This window comes from Cygnus olor, chromosome 6 (assembly GCF_009769625.2).
Source record: "Cygnus olor isolate bCygOlo1 chromosome 6, bCygOlo1.pri.v2, whole genome shotgun sequence".
NCBI lineage: Eukaryota > Metazoa > Chordata > Aves > Anseriformes > Anatidae > Cygnus > Cygnus olor.
The window spans coordinates 31,876,960-31,893,363 of NC_049174.1; the positions used below are offsets into that span (position 1 = coordinate 31,876,960).

General features: G+C 35.6%; 1 protein-coding gene across 6 annotated transcripts in view; it reads right to left on the reverse strand.

Annotated features, from left to right (window-relative positions):
* The window catches only part of DPP10 (dipeptidyl peptidase like 10), a 486,601-nt gene that overhangs the window by 51,967 nt on the left and 418,230 nt on the right, over positions 1 to 16,404 (reverse strand). For all 6 annotated transcript variants that reach the window (XM_040561195.1, XM_040561191.1, XM_040561193.1 and 3 more), the window contains 2 exons: positions 16,123 to 16,175; positions 15,940 to 16,021 (listed from right to left, as the gene is read on the reverse strand). In XM_040561195.1, coding sequence (XP_040417129.1) covers positions 15,940 to 16,021; positions 16,123 to 16,175 — 135 coding nt within the window. The remainder of the gene's footprint in view (positions 1 to 15,939; positions 16,022 to 16,122; positions 16,176 to 16,404) is intronic.

Consider the following 16,404-nt stretch of genomic DNA (forward strand, 5'->3'; position numbering starts at 1 on the left):
CATCATAAGTGCTAAAATGTTGACTTCCAACATTACTAAAAGGAGGAGTTGCTAAGTGTGTACCAGACAGGTACTCTCATGAATACATCAGTGGCTTTGTGCCCAAAATGCTTTCACAGCTTTTAGGCATGACGATAAGAAAATAAATTGAAAAAGGCACAAAGTGGAACCAGGCTATGCTATATTAGACAGAAATTATTATCACACTTTTTTTTTTTAAACCTCCTCTCTTCACCAAGTACTTCCCAAGTATTTTTAAACTATTTCAAATTATTTTTTATTTAAGACCCTCAACTAATAATGCTGTAAATGGGAATAAATATAAAAATCTATGGTCTTCAAAATTACAGGACTTTGTTTTTTTAGAGATTTGTCATAGCTAATCACACTAATCTCAAAAAACAAAAAAACAAAAAAACAACAACAAAAAAAACAGCATTTCTATGTTTATTTCAATAACTGTTTTCCAATTAATGAAAAATATCCGCAAGAATATTTTGGATTAGTGAGAGATTAATTCTTGATAATGATCATATTTATTTCTACTGACTGTGAAGAATTAGAGGCTCTGCTTGCTTTGATGTTCTACCTATGGCACTAATCCTTCCCCTTCTTCCACATTTGACAGCCTCTAAACTATTCTTTCATAAACCTTCATCTAAATTAATTTCTTCAAAAACAGTTATTTGCTGTTCGCCACATGTGTCACAACTGCGTGATTTAATTTCAGGCTGAGGTCTTAAGTGGAGCACCCAGTCCAAGCAGCTAGTTCCAGATGGCAGACAGCTGTGAAAACACAGGGACATCCAATCACCCAACTGAATGGCAAACCCAGTGCCAATACCTGGAGAGACCCTGTGTGTCTTTAATCCTTTCAAACACTCCAGGCAGAGAAAAGCTGGTAAATTACATTAAAAAAAAAAAAAAAAAAAAAAACACTTTTCCCATTAGGTGCTCCATTGAAGCTTTCTGCCCAGGCTTATCCACACTCTATCACTCCCCTGACTCCACAGTAGCATATCAGTGGCAGGACAAGCTTTTCACTCACCATTTGGGCTTCAGCAGCAGCTTGCCCAGAGCTTTGTGGAGGCTGCTGTGCGATCACTTACTCTGCACAAAAGCAGTGAGTGGAGCAAGGCTTTGAGCTCTGCAAGGGGGAGCAGCTCCTACACCAAAAGCTGCCAGCAGATGGTTAGCCCTGGCAGCTGAGACAGAGTCACTCTCACGTATTTGCATGTGTCCTAGAAATTCATCCAGACACCAGAGTTCAGATTCGTAGTTAAAAGCAAAAGCCATTTTCTTCACGTTGGAAGAGAAACATATCTCAGAACTGCAGCCCTGGCTGACAAAACTTATCTCCTTCCCTGGAATCAGGCATTAGTCTTGCTCACAGAGAAAAGCTACTAAACTAGCAGAGGAAAAATGCCTCCCAAAATTGAGGTTAAGGAGGTAGACCTAACAACCTAGCATTAGTCCTTTCTCTAACACACGCAATGATAAACTTATTGTATATAAAAACATGATAAGGTAGCTTGCCATGCAAGAGCTTCTTAAAATAGATTACACAGACATTAACCTTACGGGTATAATGTATTTTCATTGCTGTTACCCAATACAAAAGGGACCCATCTTGGGTCTAGAAGCAACTATACTCATTCATGACACACTTCACGCAAGCTGAAACAACTCCCCCCAACTCTGTACCACATCCATGGCCTTGGCCTGTGTCACACTTCTTAGTGTGGTGTGGCCACAGTCTACAAGTCAGGACAAAGTACAGTGGACCTACAGGATGCAAGTTTGCACATCCCCAATCTAATGTTTCTACGTTACCTGATGTGAAATGATAGCTGAAGTCACTAATAACTAACAAATGAAGCAGAAGAAAGACCTAAAGCATCTTCAGGCAGCCATATTCCTGTGTTACCTTGGCAAGGAAACATAGTTCATCAGTCTTTGGACTACCACAAGTGTCTTCAGAGCCCAATGCTCTACATAATAGAGGACTCAATTGCACTTTTTGCTCTTTGCAGAAGGGTATTTTTACTGACACAGTAACAAATACAGTCCTAAGGATTCCTGTAGGTAGTCTGGCTAACCAAATGACTCCACCACAATCACAGCTGATAGCTACATCTCAGCATACAATCTATCAGACCTCTTCAATTCCTAAGCACAAGGCAAAATTCCATCCCTTCTTCTTGTGAGACTGCCAGCTAATTAGTTGGATAATTAATTCTTCAAAAGCTTCAAGATGTTTTTCCATCTGGGCTTGCCTCTCACCATTTGTTCCGTCTCCTGTCTTACCACACATTAACCATGGCCAAATACAACTCTCCTTAGTTAGATAGTCAGTAAAATTTCTAGATGAAATGTGTTTTCTTGCTAATAACTGTTAATACAAATAATATCACCTATACACTATATAGAAAAAAGTCAAAAAGTTACTTTCTTAGTTGATCAGCAATTTTGTTTTTTAGTTTGGTTTGCCCTTCAGAGATCAAACCATGACTTCTCCAATTCCAGGCACTACTAAGTTGGCACAGCACTGACTGTTTCACAGTTCAACCTCATACTGGGAAGAGCCAGAAGGTCCCACAACACAGACAGCAGCTGTATTTCTCCTCATCCTGAGTTTATGTTGGAACATGCAGTGAGACAAAACACACAGCAACAGGGAAATGACAATAACTTGTTTTGTTATATAGGACACAGCTAAAGGAGTGCAATCTGCAAGCACAGATTAAATGGCTTTGATATAGTCAATTTAAACAGCAGTTAACAAGCGGTTATAACCTTCAGTCAAAGATCAGTACAGTGTGTACTCATACATAAATGTTATGAGGAGAAATTAGCTTAAAGCTAAATAGATCAATCAAAACTGTTTGGCAGTCTTCATACCGCACAACCATACATATATATATATATATATACACACACATATAAATATATACACACACACATACATACACACAAAGAGTTTCCTGAACACACTGCCCCATACACAAAGTTGAAAACAAGCAAGTGATCTTAAATGAACAAATATATAAGTGGTATCTTACATCAAATCATTCATTTAAAAATGATTTTTATGTAATTTTTACACACACGCACAAATGTGGTTCAATTCCCACAGTCGTTTTGTCTGCAGTTATGGGAAATGCAGATCTTTGAAATTCCCTTGATAAGTAAATAATATTTGAACTAGCTTGGGACAGGAAGAAATTGAAATCAAACTTGCATCCACACAGAATGCATTTGGTTGCAGTTTTTCAACACTTGTTGTCAAGATAGCAAGTTTGGTTTTCATTTAATTCCCTAACATATTTGTTACCACTTTTGGGTTCACAGATCTGAAAAATCATACAAATAGCTCCACTTCAGAAACTTACAATTCATTTTTACCAATTAAAAATTATATTGCAAAGCAGCTGTCATTGAATTATTGTTGTAGATAAAGACCTGGCTTGGCATCTTCTCTACTGTTTAACATCCTCCAAAGTCCTGATACATGCATTTTTTCATTCAGAGACACTGATTGTGTTATTTTTAGTCACAGTGTAATGTCTGTTCTCTTATTCAGGTCCAAACCGAACAAACAAATGTTTTCTTGCCATCTATGATTTCACTTACTATACCCCTGGGACTTACAGACTTAAATCGGGATTGCCAGACCATTCTTATACCCACCATTACAGAACACAAGTACCCCTTTCTGCCCTTTTCCCTTGGCAAAATCTCATTTAGTTGAAGCAGCTTTCCACTGAAGAAGAAGGTGCCCTTAAGATTACGTGTTCTGTGTGCTGATGCAACAATAGTATAACTGCTATTTTCTTTCTTCCACTCACAGGAGAAAAAGTTCATTTTGGTAAGAAAATACTTTCTAAAATCATCCAGAAGAACTGACCATATAGACATATACAGGAAGAGTTGTTTCTTATACCCAGTTAGAAGCTCCATGGTGGCAATCCAAACCTCTTGGTCTATATCAAAACTCCTCTACGGCCAAGAGTCATAGAAGAGCCATAGGGCACATGCTGCAGTGAGCCACAGAAACACTTCAGGTCTCTATTTTGTTGCAGGAAAGGAGAGGCTTTTCCTGTTTTCTGTGATAAGCTGGTGTTATGAAGCCATTTAGCTTGTTTCTTCCTACAGCTTGAGACTTGAATAATTCCAATCTTTTTTCCAATAATTTCAATCTTCAACATAATTTTACTGAATAAAGTGGTGGCACAGGGGTGACTGAAACTGCTCATGGGCTGCTGGCATGGTAAGCATGATAGACACACCACCACTCTGCCTGAGACAATATTCTAAACATGGGTATACTTGGTTAGAGCAAGTTAGGTGTTGATTTACCATTCCATACATGTGAAATTGGGTTCCAGTGTATACAAAATAACAAACAAACAAACAAACAAAAAGATTTCCAGCGATATTTTGCACATGTTGGAAAACTAGCAAGGTAAAATGTTAGTAGCTGCCATTCTTAACCATGGTATTAAACTGTGTAAGAAGCTCAATGGAAATTAACTCAAACACACTCACACACTTTTATTTGAGTATTTGAGAAGCAAATAAAATGCAAGGTAGGACTGTTACCCAAAACAGACTTAATAAATTTCACTGGTATGATTGATTATTCTGTTAATGTCCTTCTTACAAGTTATGCAGACATATCAGAACCAAAGAGAATTACTATATTTTGGATAATATAAAAAAAGGAAATTGGATTATAAAGCTTTCATAAGTGTGAATTTTAGATGGTTAGAGTATTCACTAGTGACTTAGTTACTATTATACAGACTTTTTGCCATATCCTTTTCCACAACTTATAAATTTCTGTCCAGATCACGTATGCTACTAGACAATTTCAGGGAAGTTTTTATGGAATTGTATTGCAAAGTAGCTTTATCTTATATCTCTTTTCCCTACATTTTAGACTATTTAGATTGTGAGCTACCATGAATAGGAGTTGCAGGCTATAATGTCTGATACATTTTGCAGTACAGCTGCTTTGAACATCTCCAGTAGTGCAGAATAGCTCTGATCTCCCCTCTGAAGATTGTATTTTTTTTTTTTTTTTGCAGGACAATCTATACCAGTATAAAATTTTCTGAGCAGTTCAGCTCTGACTTCCTCCAACTCTTACCCCACTGTTCCATGTGCACTACGATCCATTAAATTATACAGATACAAGGCACAGGAGGTACAATCATCTAAGAAAAGTGTAGCAGTAGGCAAAAATCTACCCTCATATCATCTGTTTCAAAATCATCAGATGCATTGCAAGTGAGGCAGAAAACAAATAATAGTTAATAACAAAATGATTATAATTGTAAGCAATAATAACTATATTCAGTCTTAAAGGTACCAATTTTCTAAAGATTATGATTGACCTAGGCAGGAATTTTCTCAGGGGAAGCTTTCAAACCTTTTGATTTTGTTGTAATCAAGGCAGAGAGGCAGTGGCTGTTGATCAGTATGGAACATGGAGACCTCAAAACATGTACAATGTCGCATGCAATCTTTTCTCTTTTTTTTTCCCCTTGTGTCACTTGCAATATGTTAATTTTATTTTTGTAATAATCAAGCTGCTATACATGGCATGAAGAACAGAACACTGAAGCACAACTTTTTTGCTGTCTAGATTAATGCCACTGCATCACAGTAATATGTTAGCACAATCATTTCTGAACAACTGCAAACTATCTACACGGCTATTATATTTAATTGTTATAAACTATCTAAATAAATCTACTGTAAACAATACCAAGGATGCACTCATAATGTAGCTACAAGATTAGTTACTACTGTCATGGAATGAACCAGGGCTTGAATTCAGAGAGTATTAGTAACTCCATGATAATTTTGATGTTTATGTCCTTGTTTTCCAATAAAAACGAGAAAGCATTGCCCTGTTTTGTTCTGAGGCATGTTAACTATATTGCCTTTCCAATGATACTGGAGTATGATGTCCACTAAATTCACACCCTGACTAATCCCATGATAACTTACTCATGAGTGCAAACATTGTGCTATATATTACATAAATAATTTCACATACAATATCTAACCTAGGACCTACACAAAAAAACTATCTTATAAATCTTTTTGATTGCACAGAAGATTACAATAATACCGCCTTGCCCCCAAACTGATGGTCTGCTTCCTCCCCATGGAGCTGTCTTGAGAACTACACTGACTGCAAATGTCTTGAAAGATTGGTCTGCTTGTCCCTTTGGTCTTTGTCTGTGTAATTGATGAGTAAAACAGACTTATTTATAAACTATGCATGCTCAGGAACTCACACTCCTGGTTGCTCATATTCACTGAGAGCTTCTGAGTAATGAACCAACACAGAGGAGCAGGGTCAGAAATGTCACTGGGTTGCTCCTGAAGACTTACAATAAAATCATAATCAGACCTTACCAGGAATTTTTTTAAAATGATCTCTGTTATTTTGACTCATCTCTTTAATTCTTCAGTTATGCCTTGACTGATCAATCCATAACAGAATCAAAAATGAAAAAAAAAATGGCCTAGTTACTCCAAATACAAAAAGAACAGTATTGGGAGAAGTATCACCTAACATAGCTGTCTAGACTTGGTGCCAGAGGAGGAATTTTCTCTATTTTCTTTGACAAAACATATGAAGAAACAACCTAAAACCAAGGACCAAAGTCAAAAAAGACAGAATTGAAGATGCTGTGCAATTAAGTGGGGCAGGGTGATTGTATTTGCATTTTGTACTATTCCCATGGTGGTAGACAATCCCTGTGAACTTTGTACATTATTCAAAAGCTGAAGCAGACCAAGACACCTCTGAGCATCTTGTACATGAGAAATCCAGGCAGGATTTAACACAAAACTTTGTCGTTTCAGCTACTACTGCTGACCCAGCCTATCTTGTGTGGTAATGTGCTATGCAAACTGGTCAAGTTGCCAGGTGTCTCTAGGAGGGGCCAATATACACCTGTGCATGACATCTACTTGCAGACTCCAGACCCAATTACTACTTCCCACAGGCAGGACATTCAATGCAAGAAAGCCATTTTTTCCTAGAAAAAGAAAACAACTACCAATAACAAAACAAACAACAAAAACTTCTTATAAGACAAATAGAGATGAGAAAATTCTTACTAATACTTATAACAGCAATTCTGTTTGGGACATTCCATAGTCTGTGAAGGAACATTAAATAAATGTTGCTTTCCTTCCACACAACACTTTCCTATTTCTGTAAACCCACTGGCACCTGCCCTGAAAACATGCAAATATATTTATGGGTTGGTGGCAATGGAGTTTAATTGCTCTTTTGCAAGAGAGAGAGTTAAAGGAGAGAGTAAGAACCAAACAAAATGTTGAACATATCCGAAGACATGCAGTCTCTGTGGGTCTCTTTTCTCCTCCTCACAGCTAACTTACTGATAGAGATTTAACAGGGAGTCATGATATCATCAACCATGAATTATAAAATTACTACAACAACAAAAAAGCAGCTTATTTTAAAAAAAAGGACAGTCTACATCACCCATATGCAATGGGTAAAATCCTGGTTGACTGACATAAAAAGGGACTGATCTGAACAGAACCAAGATGTCATATTTTGACCACTGGAAAAACAGATCCAACTTTCAAAGAGAAACATCATAGGGCAAAAAGGAGACTTAACCCTGCAAAAGAGGGAAGCCAATGTCACTTTCACTGAGAGAAATGTGTCTATATTTTTGCAGGACGCAACATGCCAAATGAGAAAATAAACGTCATGATACAACAAATAGAAAAAGAGCATATACATACAAGAGTCTGAGGAACCGCACCATGCAGCAAGAGTTCAGCAAATTTTGCTGCTAAGTAGCTTTTACCCATTTAGCTGAACTCTGAAGGGACTGGTACCATCACAGAGACTCAGAAGTCTTTCGCAAGTCTTCTGCAAAAATTTTACAGAAGGTAAATTAGATTCACGTTCACTGTCATCTAAAAACAACCTCTGGTTTAGAACTTGAACCCCAAAGGTATTAGACATGTCAGTTCTTCAAACTCTTGTGTTCTGAGATTTTGCACTTCACCATAGTCAAGCTTTCCCTTCTTTTTCCCTTGGTGGTAAGGAGGTAATAGAGAACAGAATATTTATTATTTATTTTTAATCTCACAGATAAAACCAACATTTGCATTACATTACCAAAAGATACTCACCTGCTATAACACTCAGGTTATTTAAAACTAGAAATTAAAGTGCAACACTTTAAAATGAGATTCCTAGATGAATACAGGCAAATTTTCTACCCTGTTTTGTCGTATATCCTTTTTTTTTGATAGTACATATGAAAATATGAAGTGACTAAAGGATTATAATATATGATCCATGGATATAGGTTTGCCTGCAATGCTTTTGGACAGGATTTCAGAGTTATGTGAAAATACAGTCCATAATCCGTCCTGGTACCTAATCTTTCCCAATTCTGATTTAGCAAAAGGTTCCGATTTTGATCTCTCTTCTCACTGACTGTGTATTTAGTTTTCATAGGTGGCTGTTTCTAAAGAATTTTAGACGTCTGTTTCTGCATTACCAAAAGCTATGCAATTTTCACACAAGAAGCACAGCAGTCTTATTTTATGAGCCATTGGATTTGCAGTTAATATTAGCTAACAGACGAAAGTGTGAATATTCAGTTATGCTTTGTTACACATACACATGTTGAACAACATGATAGTCTAGATTAGAGGGGCGTATTTCTACTTTCATTGCTCCCTGCAGGCTGCTACAAAGAAAAATCCTGGTGATTGCCCTTTACAAACATTTACACCTAAGCCTATTTCTACACACCTTTGTGTGACTGTGTGTAAATATCTATACAAATATCTATATGAAAAAGTAATTATCTTTCTAGCAAGATGCATCTTTCAGATGCAGCCAAGTAGCTATTCTCACACAGGGCTAGCAATACCTAACCTTTAATACTTAAAATTTTAAAGATACCTTTAATAGCAGGACACATTCATTGCATTTCACTAAGCAATTAAATGATGAAACAACTTCTATGCTCAATTTAGCCGTGCTTCAACTTGTAAATGTTCATGCTATCTAGAGCTCACAAAACCTTTACTGAATACACTCAGCCTTGATATACAAAAAGGTATTCTTCCCTGTTTTCCAAAACTGCTTGCATCGTCTATTTCCCTTTTCTAAGATGCACAAAAATCCTTTCATATTGAGTATCACTTTTGAAACCAGACAACGTGCATTTAATGCTTATCCTCTCCTTCAACTTTGTCTAATTATTAATTTCTAGGAGCCCACCTCACTTAGAAATAGACAAAGTTGAAGGATAGGATAGACATTAAATAAGTGAAGTGGGCACCTAGAAATTAATAATTGAAAATGGAAGTTAGTTCCATAGAATACCTTCAGAGAAACTAATCTTTTTTTTTTTTTTTTTTAAGAATAGTTTAAATTAAATAATTTAGATGGAAATGCAAAGAAACAATTACATTTTACAATGGTGGTTTGAGAAATTCAAGAGGAAATACAACGTGTAGTTGCGAATTCTGAAGAATATAGTTTCACTCAAGAGTATCAGGTAACTAATTCTTATGTGTTTTATTAAATATTGTATTGCTTCTGCTCACCAGTGACCCTGATAAATAAAAACAGTTCTGGCATCAAAACATGAAGCAGCACATACCTTTTGTAAGTATGCTAGTAAGGGACTTTCCTATCATTTCATAACAGGATCTGAACATTTATATCAATTTCATCTTTGAACAACAACAAAAAAAGAATGCTCAGTCTTGCAAAATAATACACAATCTAATTTTAACTGCTGGTAAAAAGTTGCCATTAAAACAGTCCTTTTGCATAAATATTTTCACCATTCTTTTCAGATCTTGGCATTAGACACCGTAAGTTTCCCAGCTGAAATCTAGAAATGTGGATAGAAACATTTGGAAATGTGTGACTGTGTGTAAATACATATACAAATGTTTCTATATGAAAAAGTAGTTAGCCTTCAGAAAGACATGACTTACGTGACTTCAGCATTTGCTAGAATTATGGTCAAATTCCTTAAAGACTCTACTATGTGGGCAATGCTCAGATATACATATTCCCTTTCTTCATAGACAAAGTATTCCCAAATCATCAAAATATAGATTTTTTTTGTAAGGAACTTGTCATACATTTTAAATAAAAAAAATCATACCTGTGGTTAATGTCACACTAAAATGTTGTTTATTTCTGGTTTTCAAAATAAATTCAAGCAGACATTTTTCTCTCAGTTTTACAGCCATTTGCCTCATTAGTAACATGATTAAAAGGAAAGATGAAATAAAGCCTTGACATTTATGTATGTGGTTTTAAGTTATTCATATTAAAATACAGCAAGTCCAAAGACCAAAAGACCTTGAAAATAAAAACAGCAGATTAAATATATTTATTTAGGACTTAATTCATTAGCATTAATTAAGTTTTTACTTGGCTCATGAACCCTTAGATCTTTTCTTCTTCATTTGCAAGCAGAAGTGTTTTTGCCAGGAGGGGGTGCCAAGGACCCACAGTATTAATTATGCAAAAATAAAACTCATGACAAATGTCTCTTTCCAAAAAGTTACCAATTTTTATAGCAGTTGTAATTTGAACCTTGACTGAGCAAATATCAAATGAAGTTTTCAGCAACTAATGGCTCTTAAAGCATCTGCTGTGTAGGGCACGTGTCTAGCATAGTCGCATTAATTTCTCTAATTTACTAAAATTAGTCTTGTGCTTATCTAGGTACTCGGCAAATCACGTAACCTCAAATAACTCGTTTTTTTTTTTGTTTGTTTTGTGTTTTTTTTTTGCTACACTACTGTTATCTAAAACAGTATTTAAAAACCACACAAAAAAATGAAATTTTGAAGAGACAGAAACTGTAAGGAAATGTCATGGTAATAGAGCAATTGAACAGAGACTGAAAGATAATTACATTCTTGTGGGGCAAGAGGTGTGGATGAGGTGAGAAGGCACAATGGGCCTCCACACAACAGCTAGGGCAACAGTGATTGAGAACAAAGCAGAAGGTTCTTGAACTAGTACATTTATATATGATGATAAAAGCAGCTTTTGCTCTGTTTTGTTGCTGGGTTTCTGTTTATTTGCTTTTTTTTTTTTGTAGTTTTAATATAAAGTGAGGTATTTTTTCATTGGATTTTTTTTCATTTTTTTTTTCTGTAAAAGCTTCAGCTTCTGTGTCATGTTGGTTGTGATACCCTGTTCCTTTTTTTTTTTTTTAACAAAAGGGCAATTTTATTTTTTTCTAATATTTAAAATATTTTCTGAAAAATTGATGAGAGCAACCTGAATCATCCACAATTCAGCTGCAGTCAACAAATTGTTCATCATGTATACAGGATAATAGGCAATTCTACACAACAATGACCTAAGCAGCATTAAAGCATAATAAAAGCTCATCTTCAGTCCTACCATTTAATAATGCTGTGTTTTTTGTTTTTGTTTTTGATATCATCAAATTCTGACAAAGAAAACTATCAAGCTTCTACAAAATGATTTTTTTTTTAAGTATTCTAGATAGCTAAACCATTTTCTTTATTTCTGCTACGTTAAAATATGGGTTTATTTATGCATAGACATTCATACATAAGTCAATTGATCATAATTTATGCCGATCCACGCAAATATATAACTCCAGTTCCCTTTACAACCACTTAATATATCACAAGAATAATAAGCTCAATGCAATAAAAACCATGAAAAAACTATGCAAAACTTTTAAGAAAAAGCTATGTCAAGCCTAACAACTTCTAACCACACTTCACTGAGAGCTACTTTAATTAATTCAAAAACTATCCATATTGCAAGAAATGCTGTGAAGAAACACTACATCTTTCATAGAAAACTCTGCATACAATGGTGACAAGTTTTTATATTAAGGCTTCTACTGTGATATGTCTCCATGGACAGATACACACAGAAAAAGCTGCTCCTGCTGTTCAATGTCTCTGCCACAACGTCAGGTACAAGCCAGGTCCAGCATGGAAACATAAAAACCTTTGCTACAAACTACTGGGGAAGGTAAGACCAAAAGGGAGAGAACAATGAATGAGAATTGAGCATTTAGACCCCAGAGGTCCTTTAAAACCAACACCACCATTCTTCTACTTGGTAAGGCCTTCCTACCACGTCTGGGATATCTCTTTCTCAGATACATGCAATGATGTTTCTAGTTAAGCAAACATCAGGCAGATAAATGTTGATGAAACCAGTTAGGTATCTATTTATGCTGGTTTATTTTCCCTGGAAATACTTAATATTGCGGTAATGGATTCTATAAAGGTGATGTAAAAAGATTATCAACTGACCTCTCAAAATTTTTATCAAACTTCAGACCGAGCAAATATGACAAATGTTTAACAAATACATAAACAGTTCCCTAAGATACCAGGACACACAGAAATGGTATTTTAGATCTGGCACAGATCTAACACAGTTAAAAGATTTCATTTTAAAGAGTGTGACCTTGGAAAGAGTCTTCAAAAATAACAGCTATGTGACATTAAAATACATTAACTCATTAGCTAAAAGTTTGTTCTCCCAAATGGCAAACATTTTCAATTTTACCACCAAAATGTCATGACTCAAACAGCAGATGTTTCTCTGTGCTTTTCTCTTAATCTTTACAGAATCCTCTACTCTAGGTAAATAGCAAGAAACTGAAATAACTCACAGCCACTCTGGTAACTTCAAAACAGTGGTATGACAACCCAGACATCTAATATCTGATACAAACCTAATTGTTGTTCTTCACCAGTCACATGTGGCTTGCAGTCCCATTAGAGAACCCTAGAAATTATTCATATGAGTAGACAACTTAGAGTTATGTTTGATTTTCACATGGTTGTAATGTATTACTGTATACTTGATGTCACTGTCATCATATTTGTCCTCTGTACAATAAGCACTTCCTGGCTTCATATGAATTTTCCTGCTCAAACACTTCATCTGCTTATATGATGTATTTGAACCTGTTGACAATACCCCCACGTCTGAGGAACTCAAATTAAGATTCCTGCACAGGCTATATCGTTACTTAGGTCTGCAGAACTAAAGACTGGAAACAAATTAAACTATAGTCAATTTACTGAAAATGGTTGATCCAAGTCCATGTGTTATTCTACACTATTTTGATTTAATCACAGATCATCCAAGCATTCACAGTGTTGGTCAATGTCTTTGACCCAGTCAGACATACCTGTCCCTTTTGTTTCACATATCATGTGAGTAGTTTGCTGACCAGTCATGGCTATAGTACTGCTATTGTATTCTGCACAGCCCCTGGAAGGGCAATACTCCTCTTCATTTTAGAGGTCTACCTGTACTTTGTGTCTGCAATGGCCAAAGGGTATGTGCCATAGACCCCTCTGGATGAAATTTTGGTGTATATATACACTATTTGTTCTCTTTTCTTTAGCTGTAATGAATGGCTCTTGGAGAGTACTCAGGTTAATACACTAATAATTGTTCTGTTTTTTAATTTCACTGCTTGTTTTATTTATTATGAATTACTACTATTTCCATCATTACATGAGAAAGACATAATTATTGTTTAGAGACGGGCTTTGGTAAACCAATTGTCATGTATTGGTGAATATGGATCTGTAAGACTGTATCTTTGCTTCAACTCAGATACATGCTACTGATAGCTACTGCTGATGGATTACCAGGCTTTACATCTTTCCCTTTGAAATTTCCTCCTCACCCAGTTTGACTGCCAACTGTTTCCTATACCACCTTTATTAAAAACTCGCTGGTAAATTGTTTGTTCCAGTGACAAGTTTTATAAGTGAGAACAAATATGGTGAAGTGACCTCAGTCACACACACCCCTGCCTAATCTCTCCTGATGGAATGATCTCTGCTGTTCTGTTTCTGGTAAAGAGGCAGCTGTTCCTTTGGACAGGAGCAACAACCATTATTCACAACAGTGTTCATTCATCCTCCTTCTATTGTTTTGGCTTCCTGCTGAAGTGGGAGGGTAATTTGGTAATGCATTTCTGCCACTTTAGAAACTTCCTTTTACGATATAAATAGCTTCAAAAGAACATTCTTTTCATTAGAGATTCTTATGAAAGTGACCCTAAGCATGCTGTCATTGCAGGTTTCCATCTCTATGGCGAAACTTGGTATCATTCAGATTGCACAGAAGATTTTGTGTTTTAATCAAAGTTACTATTTCCTAATTCTGCAAACCATGGCACCATAAAGCCCACAGTGGAGAAGATATTTTTAAAGCATGACATTAACTTTACTAGGGACATTAAAAAGATGAGTAATATTATATTCATTGAAGTATAAATTACACTAACATTTTCAAATTTGAGACTGGCTACTTTATTTTTTTTTCAGTTCTGAGACTTAATAGGGTGCAACTTCTGCCTGTATCTGAAATTATTCATACCTATTTCCAGAATGGCAATCTAGGTAAAACAGACATAGCATTATTCTGATTTATTATTTTTCTGAAGCTTTTGATAGTTAAGTCTGTCCCTGACCTTAAAATATATTTCAGGAAAAAAAAAATATATATATATATCTTTTCTCAGTAATCACTGCATGTACTTTAGATTAGAGGAACATCGCAGGAATAGTCTTATGAACAGCAATTTAATTTAAAATATTTTTTTAATTCTGATCCATTTTGCAAATGCATCACCTTTCTGTTACAACCTACACAGGTTGCTGCATTCCATAATACCACCTAGTAACTAAGTTGCATATTTGTTCCCATCAGTTCTGTCTCCATGCTCTCGTTACTGATAAATTAATGTTGGCAATTATTAAAACATATCAAGCATATTCCAACTACTTCTGCCTTCCTGCCTCCACTTGCTTGATAGAATACATTCTGACCAGAATCACTTTTTATGTTCTCACCATCTTGATGAATGATATAAGCAAGGGGGTATATTCTGTAGACACTGAACTTACAACCTCTCTGCATAAACAAGTCACACATTCAAAGAGTCTCCAGGATCGTGCCTGTGAGCATTAATGAGCTTATTAGAAAATTGCATCAAGGATATGTGATTCCCTATTCACAGAACTGGTGCTTTTATAAGTCTTTCTCTTGCCTTCATCTACCAGCACAGGTCAGTTTTAAATCAATGCTGTTCCTAGAACCACTATTTTTTTTCTTCTCATATTGAGTTTGGTCATAAAGGGTGATTCATGTTCATAAAACATGGTCAAACTTTTGACAGAAAACAACATATGAAACACAGCATTGTTGGTTTTATTATTATGAATTCAATGCAGCGCAAATGACCTTGTCAGTAATTTTCATACTGAAAAGAAAACACTTTTGATTGAATTAATTGCATCCACTTTTGGATGCTAGGCTTCTTGCTATTGTCCACAGTTTTCATTGATCATGCACTTGAAAACCTCTGTCTTAAACTTTCCTTCTCTCTTAGATGAGAGAAGAACATCTTAAAGATGGCTATTCCAAAAATTATTTGAGTGTATATTTGGATGAAGATGTGATTCTTTCAATAAACATACAATTAAAGACTTTGTTTATTAGGGGAAAAACAAGTAAACAAACAAAAAAACACAAAACAGCAACAACAACAAACAGACAACCATGCTTACATGACTTTTATAAAAATAGAAACATCCCCTAAAATCTGCAACAGGACCACACCAGCATCCAGCAGAAATACATAAAAAAACTTAGCTTCGCAGAATCCTAGAAGAGCTTGGGTTGGAAGGGACCTTAAAGATCACCTAATTCCAACCTCCCTGCAATAGGCAGGGACACCTTCCACTCAACAAGATTGCTTATACCTTAAGGCTTCTAATTTTCATTTTTACTTCAGTCTGTCTGGAGCAAATACATTATTGAACTACTTCCACCGTAGCATTTTTAATGACTGTGCTTACCAGTTGCTGTCCTTGGATGCCCCATGCTGCATACTGTAATACTGAATCCTCTACTTCTGGAGGGTTTAGCTCCAAAACTTCCCTTGAAAAAAAATTTAAACATTTTTACTTGAATACTCTGGCATCACCTTATTTATAGAACTACTGACAATGACACTATATTGAAAATGCAAAGTGACCTACCTTGTGTGTATGTTGTAAATCACGTATGAAGCTGTAAAAGAATAATGAAAAACCTGTGACAAAAAAAAAAAAAAAGAAAAAGAAAGCATAAGAATAACAAATACAAATACTGGATCGACAGACTATAGTTATGATCCCAGGAAGCCCAGGATTCTCTGGTTGGGACAGATCTTATGCTGTTGTCTTAATTTGTTATTTTGTTGAAGTCAAGTGAAATAAAAAGGACTGTCATTTAAGTGCAAAATATCAGGGCCTGATGTATGCGGAGGCAGAAGATTGATG